The 12312-nt window shown below is 35.6% G+C and overlaps 1 protein-coding gene across 1 annotated transcript in view; it reads left to right on the forward strand.

Annotated features, from left to right (window-relative positions):
• Positions 1-12312, forward strand: part of COL24A1 (collagen type XXIV alpha 1 chain) — a 378135-nt gene that overhangs the window by 327913 nt on the left and 37910 nt on the right. The window contains exons 47-50 of the mRNA XM_068961180.1: positions 9475-9582; positions 11217-11324; positions 11420-11473; positions 12138-12200. Coding sequence (XP_068817281.1) covers positions 9475-9582; positions 11217-11324; positions 11420-11473; positions 12138-12200 — 333 coding nt within the window. The remainder of the gene's footprint in view (positions 1-9474; positions 9583-11216; positions 11325-11419; positions 11474-12137; positions 12201-12312) is intronic.

Consider the following 12312-nt stretch of genomic DNA (forward strand, 5'->3'; position numbering starts at 1 on the left):
CTAGTTGACTCTTCAGTGACTCCAAATCCAGTAAAGTCTGTACTCTTTGTGCAATATTGTTTCTTTATGATCTGGCCTCAGTCTTATATTCTACCTTTCTTTTTTAGTCTAACAATTATTAAATGCTATGTGCAAGGTGCTGAATATATATGAAGTTTATTCTCACCAAAACTCCATGAAGTAAGTATAGCTATTGTCTTCAGTTTACAGAAAAGGAAGCTGAGACTCAGACTAAGTAAATTGCTCAAGATCACACACACAATAAATAATAGAGCCAGGATTCAAAATCACACAGTCTAGATTCAGAGCCTGTATTCTTAACCATTGTGCTATGCTTTTTCAATCGTGCTTAATTTATTAGACATTCCTCCAAATTCTGTATATTTCCCCCACTTTCATGCCTTTGTACATGTAATATATTCCCTCTGCTTTGAAGACTCTTCCATCTTTAACCTTAGGAAGAAAAACTTCTTAATATTTCAGGATTGAACTTAATTGAACAGTTATTTCTTTCAGGCGCCCTTCCTTGGACTAGTCAAAGCTAAGCATGCCTGCTCTGAACTTCTGTACACTCTGTGCACTAATTCCATCAGAGCATGGATCATTTGGGCACTAATTAATGATCTTAGTGTCTTTCTCCCTCAGGCATTTGTAAACTGCTATAGTACTGGTGTTCTGTTTTGTTTTTGTATCTCTAGTACTTAGCATCGTGTCAGGTCCATTTAGAAGAAACTCAATAAATATTTGAAGAAAAAATGTTCTGTGCGTAATAATTATGACTTGAGACGGAGTTTAAAATTAAGATGTGCTTGCTACTTAAGAATCATCTATAAAATAGATACAGTAATATCTAATTCGTATAGTTTTTATGAGGATCAAATGAGATGTTGTATGTGAGGTGCTTACTAGGCTGCATGCACTTATTGAGTTATTGTTTTTTCATAATAATTTTCATGGCTAGGCTAACATTCAGTAACCAAATATTTGTTTAGTACTTAACAGTGTTATTGAACCAAACTTGGGTCCACTCGCCTACACAGTAAAGCCAATTCACTGACACCAAGCTGTGGTGAAGGAAAGTGCAGTGTTTATTGTAAGTCACCATGCAAGGAGTCCTAGACAGCTAGTGCTCAAAATGCCCCAAACTCTCCGATGAGTTTCAGCAAAGCATTCTGACAGGCACAGTTAAGAAGGGCTATCACAGGATATGTGTTTGGCTCATAAACAATTCTCTGGTTCATTGTGAGGTTACAGGATGGTCAGAAGGGTTAACATTGTCAATCCTTAGCTGCCAGTGGGACTGGGGGGCCACATACCCCTAGCTATCAGGTAGTTAATTTCTTCCATTTGGTGAGGGTTTTAGTGGCTCAGACAGTAAAAAATCCACCTGCAATTTGGAAGACCTGGGTTCAATCCATGGGTCAAGAAGATCCTCTGAAGAATGGAATGGCAACCCACTCCAGTATTCTTGCCTGGAGAATTCCATGGACAGAGGAGCCTGGTAGGATACAGACCTTGGGATTGCAAAGAGTCAGACATGACTGAGTGACTTTCACTTCTTGAATGTGTGTGAAACAACTCAAGACATGTTCATCAGATATTACAGTGTAGATACTTCAGAGGGGAGCTAAAGCAGAGGATATGGGGGGATGGGCCTGTCCTAGGGAAGACCCCGTAGGGTCCTGCTCAGTTGCAGTATGAGCCTGGAGTTAGGAAAGATCGCAGTGAACAAGATGGGCAAAGAACTGCCCTCCTGGAACATACATGGAACAGCAAGAAATTGCTGACATTTAACCATTTTCTTACCTTAAAAATAAAATCACAATTTAATGTGAAACAACTTAATGATTGAGTAGTAGTCTATAAACAAATCAAGTAATTCTAAATGGTTGGAAGAGCTATGCAAGAAAGAAAGCATAATGGTCAATAGACTTTAAGATAGATTGTAGACTGCAGAGGACTCACTGAGAAGGCTTACACTTGAGCTAAGGACTGAAGGTAAGAGTAAACCAATTGTTTAAAGAATGAGGGAAGAACTTGCCATATGAAAGACCCAAATGAAAAGACCTGCAGTCAGGACAAAGTTTGGCATGTTAACAGGATTACCTGAGGATCAAGTAAGATGGTATGGATATAGACATTATTTTTTAAATAAATGATAGATTTTCATTTCTTCATAGTGGTATGACTGCCTAGTCATGCTAAAAGTGAAAGACCTAGGTGAAATATCCTCCTTCATTCCCCCCCCATTAGTCTCATGATTATAGGCTGAGGCCTGGGTAAAGGAGATTTCATAGCATACAGTAATGTTGTCCAATATTATAGTGGCATTTGAAACACTGTTTTGCAAGAACGATAAACCATCAATTGTTCTATGAATGAGTAATTCATTTCTGTGAGGTAATACAATGTTGAAATGCCTGTATCTATTAAAACTGAACAAGAGTCAGTTGTGTATGCTCTTGAGAACAGACCTAGTCAGGCAGGCTTGTCTCCACTACCTTAAGACATGCCTCAGTTCAGTCCCACTCTGAGTTCCATAGGCTTTAACAGGTTTAGCAATTCAAAACTAAAGTTACCTCCTAATTTTAGTATATAGCTCATTCATAAATCTGATTTCTAACATTTGGCCACATTATTTATGATTGCCCCTGCAAGAAAATGTCATAAATACTACAATATTTATGCATAATATAGCCCTGCACATAATCACCTAATAATTGCTATCCCACATATTTTTAAACAGCCAGTTTTTTCCGAAGAGGGATATATTTAGTAAGCCAAATAAAATGAGAAATTCCTACTTAAACAGAAGTGATTTCAGTTGCTTGGAGTAAAGGAAACAAAGTATTATTTTGTAACCCATTGGTTTGCTGGCTTTAAAAATATGGTACTTTTACGGTATATGCATGTGTGTGTATGTGTGTGTGTGTATATATACACATATATATATGTATATACTATTGTGCTCAGTCACTCAGTTGTGTCCAACTTTGCAGCCCCATGGACTGTAGCCTGCCAGGCTCCTCTCGGTCCATAGGATTCTTCAGGCAAGAATATTGGAGTGGGTTGCCATGCCCTCTTCCAGGGGATCTTCCTAACCCAGGGATTGAATCAGCATCTCCTGTGGCTCCTGCATTACAAGTGGATTCTTTACCACTGACCCACTGGGGAAAACCCACTTATGTTACCTAATATTATGCCAAAAAAAAAATTATTAGGTCATCATATTTATTTTTTTGTACTATAGAAATTACATTAGTTTTAATTACTGTTTTCTCATACAACAGGTAACTATATAAACATATGATTGAGCACAAAGGAGTGTTCTTGGCAGCAGGGAAAAGATAAAACTCTTTTCCTAGTTAATTTTACTTTAGATAAAAACATCATAACCAATTTGAAGTTCTGTGTAGTTTAAAATTTATCAATCTACTGTTGAAAAATCAATGAAATTAACATCAAAAATTTCTCATCTTACTCAAAACTTTAAAGATAGTATTCATTTGCTAATCTTCCTTAAAATGTGGGTTTTTATATGAAAGTCATTCAGTCGTGTCCAACTCTTTGCAACCTCATGGACTATACAGTTCACGGAATTCTCTAGGCCAGAATGCTGGAGTGGGTAGTCTTTCCCTTATCCAGGGCATCTTCCCCAACTCTAGGATCATACCCACATCTCCCACATTGCAGGCAGCTGAGCCACAAGGGAAGCCCAACCTTTATTTAACACATTCTTTTTCTTAATATGTTTGTTTCCATTCTAATAAGAATAAGACAGCTAAACCAAGGGGCATTCAAACAGCAGTGGTATATTTCACTATGTCATCATTGTTCCAAAATTTTTCTCTGTGCCTATCCTCTGATATGTACGGATAGCCCCATTTTCATTACCAGATCTTTACATTTAGTTTCAGGATGACTGCATATTTATACTTAAGCGACTCCTTCCTTTCCCTGCAGAGAAGTCAAAATGAAAAGCAACTTCATTTTCTTTTCATAACTGACATCAGATTAGATAAAACAACACAACCATATTGCTATTACAGATACATAGACGACTGTCCACAGAAGTAACTCTTGTGGTGGTGGTTGATCCTGTCATTATTGATCCAAGTACTTGCTTCCTTGGAGATGCAAGTCTTAAAGTGGCCATTAGCTTCAGTCCTGTCAAAACTGACACTTTCCTACAGAGTCAAAACCCTTCTCAGCAGGGAGGCTAGCTTCTATCTGAGGATAATGGAGGTTTCTGGCCATGAGACATCATGTCCTTTTACCATTTTATTAACATTTCTAAGACTTGGGTAAAATGTTGATTGGTCTCAGCATCTCTGAACAAATTAATGGTAATTTTGATTTTATTTGCTTTTTAAAATTTGCTTACAGTGACTTATCCTTTGCTGATTGGTTTTAGACAAATCATTTAGAAGACACTGGAAAGAATTCCTAGGGATTAGCATCTGTTTCTCTTGAACACAGAATCACTCATCCATCTGTGTATTCATAATAAGAAATGTTTGTTCTCTACTTGTATGAAACATTGCTTGGAACTCTGTACAGAACACTCTGCTACTTTCCTCAGATTTTTCTCTAAGAAACCAATGTGAACAGTAAATGATTTGGAACACATTTTTTGTGCTGTGTGAAATATCTGATAGTACTGCAAGTAAAATTAAGTTCCTAGTGTACAGTTAACCCTGTGGACTAGGCATATGGCCTTTATTATTCTCACTAAAAATACTTACTGACTTCAGGAGTGTTTGGCAGTCTCTGACTGTCCATGGTTCATGTGTCATCCAAAAGATACATTGTTTTTTTCTGTTTGAGCATAAAGATTTTTTTTTTCCAATACCTAAATTACAAATAAAGTAAGGTGAAGTGGTACTATTTTAGAATTGTAGGATGTTGTGATGCTCTAAAATCATCTAGAGCGATCTTTCATGTGTTATGTGTTCTCTCCATCTGGAATCCATTACTTCAATACATCCAGACATCGGATACACACAGTCTTGAAAGACAACCCACTATTTAGAAAAAATGAAAAATTATGCTGATCCATAGTTTACAACTTTTCAGCTAGTTTAATTCTGAAGCTGCTCTGGTGGTCTGCTGTAGTTGTTTTCTTCCTTCCTTTCATCTTTTGTTTATGACTTTGTAAAATCAGCTTTCTCTTCAGGCCATTGGTTTCTTCAGGTTTTTAACCTCTTTTTACTGGGAAGAGCATTGTTCACCCAAACTTTGTTTTTGAAACTGGATTTTCCTGTAGTCATATTTGCATCAGAATCCTGGCCATTGATATAAGACTTAGGTCTTTCCTAAACATTTCTGAAATTCTGTATCCTAGAATTTCAAATGACTATGAATAGATTTGCTTTCATTTGTAATGATGAGCTCTTAAATGGCATTATCTCCTGTCTCCACGGTTCTCATCATTCATATGGAATGTACACTACCAGATAATCTACCCCGAGGTATGGAACCAAAAGGCTCACAGACCAAATTAAATCAATGTAAAACACATTGTAAGAAGAAAAGGGAGGGATTTCCATGAAGGTACAGTGGTTAAGATTCTGTGCTTCTAGTTCTCAGTGCAGGGAACATGGGTTAGATCCCTGATCCAGAACCAAGATTGCACATGCCTTGGAGAAGGAAATGGCAACCCACTCCAATGTTCTTGCCTGGAGAATCCCAGGGAAGGGGGAGCCTGGTGGGCTGCCGTCTGTGGGGTTGCACAGAGTCGGACACGACTGAAGTGACTTAGCAGCAGCAGCAGCAGCAGCCAAAAGGCAAAAAAAAAAAAAAATCAAAGGGAAAGAGCTTGCATTGACTAGCTTAGGATAAGGTGCAAGCAAACTTGAAGAACCACACCACGTGAATCCTAAATCCACAATGTGGATCTCTCTCCCTCCCTACCTCCCGCCCTCATTCGCCTTCCCTCTATCAAGATTTTACCCTCATAAAGGTTCCTTACAAATATTGAGCCACCAATATAGATAAGTGGTGAGAGAGAAAATGGTTGATGTAGATTGGGACAAAGAAAGATGTGAAGGTCAAGCTAAGGAATGAGAGTCTATATCCTTAAGCACCAAGTGTAGTACATGGCACCTAGTGATGTAATATACAATTTTATTCTTATTTTAGTGTTTTATGATCATGAGGAAAATCTACTTTGAAAAGGTAATTTTTTAAGTATATTGAACTATTTTTTGCCATTAGTAAAAGAATAAAAAGATACAAGATGATTTGGAGATTTTCTTTTTTAAAGGAAAAATGCTTTAGCATTAAATTCAAAATTGGCTTTACTTTTTAAATCCTATTCTGCCAGCCAGGCTCTCCACAGAAATGACTCTAGCCTATCTTGAGCCAGTCATTTCTCCTACCACTTTTATAACTTTTAGGGGAATATCTTTACCTTATATTCCAGTTAAGCCTACCTTCTCAGTAATTCCTTTTCTGATTAGTGCCAGAGGTAACTACCCCTCTTCAGAACCTCTCTATTATTTACTTTAAATCTCTTTTCTCATGTTTTTTTTTTTTAATTTCTGCCTTTATTAGAACTATTTATATATTACAGTCTTTCTCACTTAATTTTAGGCTTCTTAAAAATTAAAACTATATCTTGTTTATGTTTTTCACAGGGCTTCCCATGGCACCTTTCTTATACATAGATGATATTCAGCAAATGTTGTTCAATGCATAGAACGACTATTGTGCAACCCAATTTAGTATCCCAGGAATCAACTCAGAAAGTAACAATAATCTCCTAAAATAGGGGTCAGAAAAATTTTTCTGTAAATATTAATAACTGTTTTTGAGTTTGCAAGGCAAAAAGCAAAATCAGGAGTATTGCTTAAGAACTTATGTAACAAGAAAGAAAATAAATTTTTATGGATTTTAAATATTAGCATAATTTTTGTGATACAAGTCTACTAATGAGAAAAATGGAATTCTTTTGCATGGGAGATAACCTTTAGCTTATTACAATTTCTTGTCATTAATATTTCATTTGTTAATGCTGACATAATGATATTTGCATGTCTTACATATTTCATCTTTGAACATTCTTTTCACATAGACATGTACTGCCAAATATTGCAGTTCATGAGCATATGATTTTAATCTAGCGTATTCATTGCTTGGAAAGAATTTATAAAATTCTGCTAGGTTCTTCTCTTGATAGTTGCCTTTTAGGCATGTCATTATGTTGTACATTAGTTATTTCCAGTTGAAGTTTCAGTTGAAACTCCTCAGATAGTTAAATTCATTTTGAAATAGAGAAATTCCATGCATCTAGATCTGAAAAATACTACTGAAAGTGTTTGAGTTCAGAATATCTACCCACCAAAAATTTTTGTGGAAATGGAGATCTCACTTGTTTCAATTTTTCAGAGGAAGTATATAAAGCTGTTTGAACTACTTGTGATTCAAATATTAGTTGCCATCAAAATGATTTTATCACACTATGTTTCACATGTAAGCATTATTTTGCCTTGCAGTTTGGGGTTGAATTCACAGATAAACATTAAATAAATCTGCAGCAAAATTTAATTTCTAAAACCACATATCATTAGTAATAGAGGTTGAGGGCAGTTCTTATACGAAAAAAACCTTGAGTCATAACCTCAAAAAGCCAATAAAGCTTCATTCCTGCAAAACCATCAAACTGCTGCATGTTAGAGTCAGGAAATTCAGTTTCTATTTTGACAAAAAAAAATTCACAGAACCACTGAAAGTTAAATTTACAAGAGTCAATGGAGTTCACTCTTGATAGTACTGGCACAATAACGTATTGTAGATTCAAGTATTTTCCTCAGAGTACCTGGTGAATAAAATACAATGAATAATCATAGCTCTAAATATCTTAACTTTTTCACAAGTTTTTTAAATTTGTCTAGTTCATCTTTTTCTGATCTGTTGCTATCAATCTTATCACATTTTAGCAGATTCCACATCAGTCTGTACTGATTTAGTTTTATAACTTACTTGAAGTTACTCTTACCTATAATTACTCCAGCAACTATTCATAGAGGTTAACTTTGCAGGCACTTCAAACTCAGCATTGATTCCTCAAACAAATAGTAGTATTACTAACATCTATCGATTGACCAAGAGGCAAGTAAAACCACTTGGAAATATTTGCCTTGATTTTTAATTGACTATTGATAGTACTCCAATGTCCTTGACATTTCAAGCAACTGTTCTTGCCAAAAGGCTAACAAACAAGTTTATTTTTGCTGCATGATTTAATTGTCTATCAATAAGTGACTTTCATTGTTGGACTAACAAATGAACCACTTATAAACTTCACTTTAGTTACAACTCCATTTCAAATTTTTGTGAAGAATTTTTTATTGTGATGAGATACTCCATTTTAGTTTTCCTAATTTTTCTGTTACATTTCTGTGAAGTGGGAATATTGTGTCAAGTGCTTGGTATAATAGTGTCGATGTATATAGTATTTTTTTAAGCACAGCTGTAGTGTCATCACATAATAAACACAAAACTTTGACATCTAGCTTGATCACAAAATAATCCACATTCCAGTGTACCTTAAAAATACAACATTCAAAGTTGACTTTTTTCTTTTTTTGTTTTGATACAATGGATATGCAGTGATAATAAAATCTCACAGCAAGTCAATATATGTTCTGCTCGAAGCACTTGTCAATTTATAATCGCATCACAGGAATTTGCAGTGCAACAGTCAGAGGTGGGAAGCAATACGTGCCTTTGAGCCTCTGCTACAACTACTGAACTCTACCATTTTAGCACAAAACAGTCACAGACAGTATACAAATGAATGAGCTTTGTTTATAGATTTTTGATTTTTTAAACATATGAAAATGTAATAACTATCCCTCACTTACAAGCTCTACAAAAATCCTTGTTTTAGGATTTGGCTTTGAGGAAATATTGTTTACTTACCTAACTTTATTTCTAATTAAGCTATTTGAAGCAAATTTTCTGAAATCATGTGATTGAAAAAGAATATTATTTTTTAATGAAATGTTAATATAATATTATATAAGTTTCAAGTGTACAATATAGTGATTTGGTATTTGTATATATTGAGAAATAATGACCACAATAAGAAGAAAATCCTTCTTAAGGATACATTAATCAGTTATTAGATTTGTCATGCACACCAGAGTATAATACAAAAAGTTAGAATAGAACAAACATGCTTCATATCTAGGCTCTTTAGTCAGGAGATACTGGTGGACTTTGTACTACCTAGGTATTTTTATTTTAAAAACCCAAGACCATTACATTAACTATAATTAGAGATTTCAAGTAAGCCAAAACATCATTTAAGCATTTTGTTTATTTGTGAAAGAAGCCCAGGATAACTCCCAAACCGGGGCAGTGTATCAATAGCAGCCTTTTAGCACACCAACCCTTCCCTTACTTATTGAGTCTCTGGATGGATATCCTAAGAACTACCCCAGTCCTCATTTCTTATCTGTTTTTTAGGGCATCAGAGGCAGCCCAGGAAGAACAGGACTGACTGGATCTCTAGGTCCTCAAGGAGCAAAGGGTTCATCAGGCCCACCAGGAAGCCCAGGAGTTCAAGGTCCAAAGGTACTTCCATGTTTGTTCAGATGGATGACCAGCATCTTTCCTGGCCCTGAGTTATTGACTAGATCACAAGATGGTAAGACTGACAGCTTGTAATTAAATTTGGCCAATAATAAAAAACACATGAGGAAAAAAGAAGAGTGCATAGCCTTGACATAGCCATCTCCCATGACAGCCACAGTGCATGTAATTTGCTGGAACAACTTATTAACCCAGGATTAGTGATACACTATAAAAATGCTGTTTTACTCATTTTATCTCTCCTTCCTTTTCTGTCATCTGTCTTCTCCTCCAAAACAGAAAAATCGTATTTACTTCCAGTTACATACTTTCTCAGGTATACTTCCTGTTCCACTAAGTCTGAATCTAACCAACTAATTAACAAATATGATAAGCACACAGATTATTTCTTAAAGTCAAAGTGGTAGTAACTGTCTTGCATTAATCTTCATTGCAAGGAGTGTTGTCACATGTAAATAGGCTTTCCCTACAAAACCTCTCTTAGAAATATCTCAATGTATTGTAGATTTGACCCAGACAACCAAGAGATTAGACCAATATCTAATGCAGTTTCATTAAAGACCAGGATTAAGACATTGACACCCTCATCATTATTATCTCTTAATTTGATTTTCAAGACTTAACATCTAAAAAATTTTGAGGTTTTCTGAAAATGATGACTCAGCAACTTATTGTTTCCAATTTGAGCCTGTTAATGTTTATACCATGAATATCCCTTTCCACTAAAAAAAGATAGCTGAGCAAATGCTAAAATTGAAAAAAGAAATAATATCCCTACCTCTTTTGTGTGAATCTGGGGGGGAAAAAAAAGGATCCAATTTGTCAAGTCCCAAAGCTATATCTTTATCTCAAGACAGTGGAGGATAATTTGCTAATCTGAAAGCTTTAGTCAGAGTTTACCAAGCATCATTTTTCATTACCTTATCTACAAACTGAACATGATTTCTAAGCTTATTTTTAGAAATTGTAAAAGCTATTGCAACTCATTTCAAAAACAAAATAAAAATATATTTAAAAATACTTGACTTTTAAAAACAAAATAACAATAATTATATCTCTAAAAGGAACTTTTATGAGATAAAGAGGCTTGGTATCAAAGGAATCTTGGGAAACAGATAATGGAAATTTCTTAATGATGGAATTGAAAAAAATAATCATGGCAAAAACCAGGGTTCACATTTCAAGAGATTCTGCTCTGTTTGTGGTATCAGCTGAATCATCTCTGTATGGTAAAGAAAACACAGCAAAATAATTTCCCTTCAAATAAAACACAAGCTCCATCACATACAAACACCCCCACACATACCACACCCTCTCTGTAGCCCCACTATCCTCCTCCCACATTTGCAGGCCCCCCTCTCCCCTCCTTTTTCAATAGTCATGACCACAATCTCTGGAATTCTCTTTCCCTACTGCCACGTTTCTTGTTCATTGTGATCAAATATTATGTATGTGGAGAATATTGGTGGGGAGAATGATCATGCAGATTTTGACTTCACCAGTGCTTTGTACTATGATTGAGGATGGGCCAGAATTTAGGTTTCATTTTAAAATAATATGTTTAAAAGTTCTAAAGTCAAGATTACCTTTTTTTTTTTTTTTTTTTTTGTCCATAGGGTGAACAAGGGCTACCTGGTCAACCCGGAATTCCAGGTAAAAGAGGTCACCAAGGAGCACAAGGTGATCAAGGACCATGTGGAGAGTCTGGCATGAAAGGGGAACCTGTAGGTGCCAACTCAGAAATTCACTGAGCACCTCTTATTCTACATACCAGGCCACCATCATACAATAATGATAATCATTTCTATTCACATTACAGGGAGAACATGGTATCCAAGGTTTGACGGGTTTCCAAGGATTCCCAGGTCCCAAAGTATGTTTACAGATTTTCTACTGGTCTCTGAGAATCCCAGGCAAGGGGGAGCCTGGTGGGCTGCCGTCTGTGGGGTCGCACAGAGTCAGACACGACTGAAGCGACTTAGCAGCAGCAGCAGCGAGTTATCTAGAAAAAACAAAAGGTGTTGAAATACCAATATTTAGTCTCTGACATGAGCTTCTGTTTTTTTTAATCGGCAAAATTTCAGTTGGTATAGAATTATATAATTGAGTTGTGAATGTTAATTTTTAAACTTATGTAACTATATATTTTCCTAGCAGTTTTATTAAATAATTTGCTTCTGCATCTTCTCATTCTGTTTTCCCAAACATTTTACTATGGAAATTTTCAAACATACCATAAAGTTAAGAGAATGAGTTAACATGCATATACCTATTACCTAGATTCTACAATAACATTTTACTCACTTTATTATGTAACCATCCTACCAACTATTCCTATCTCCCTCTATCTCAATCCAGTTTTGATGTATTTCAAAGTCAGTTGTAGACCTCAGGACAATTCCTCCAAAATACTTCAGCCTGTACATCATTAACTATCATGTTCTATTTTTTAAGGGCCAGTTCTTAATAGATTGGTACAAGGTTATTTCAAGTGTAAAATGTTCATATTTTGGCTTTTTTTAAAATCATGCTTCTAGGGTCCCGATGGAGATGCTGGCATTGTTGGAATATCAGGTCCTAAAGGCCCTGTTGGACAGAGGGTAAATATGAAGTCATTCTGCCTTCCCATATATTGTGTTTCTTTGCTCATTACAGGAATTAGGGTTAAAAATTCTACAAATAATATACTTCAAATTAATAACTTAATAAAAT

The sequence above is a fragment of the Capricornis sumatraensis genome, chromosome 2 (genome assembly GCF_032405125.1).
Source record: "Capricornis sumatraensis isolate serow.1 chromosome 2, serow.2, whole genome shotgun sequence".
NCBI lineage: Eukaryota > Metazoa > Chordata > Mammalia > Artiodactyla > Bovidae > Capricornis > Capricornis sumatraensis.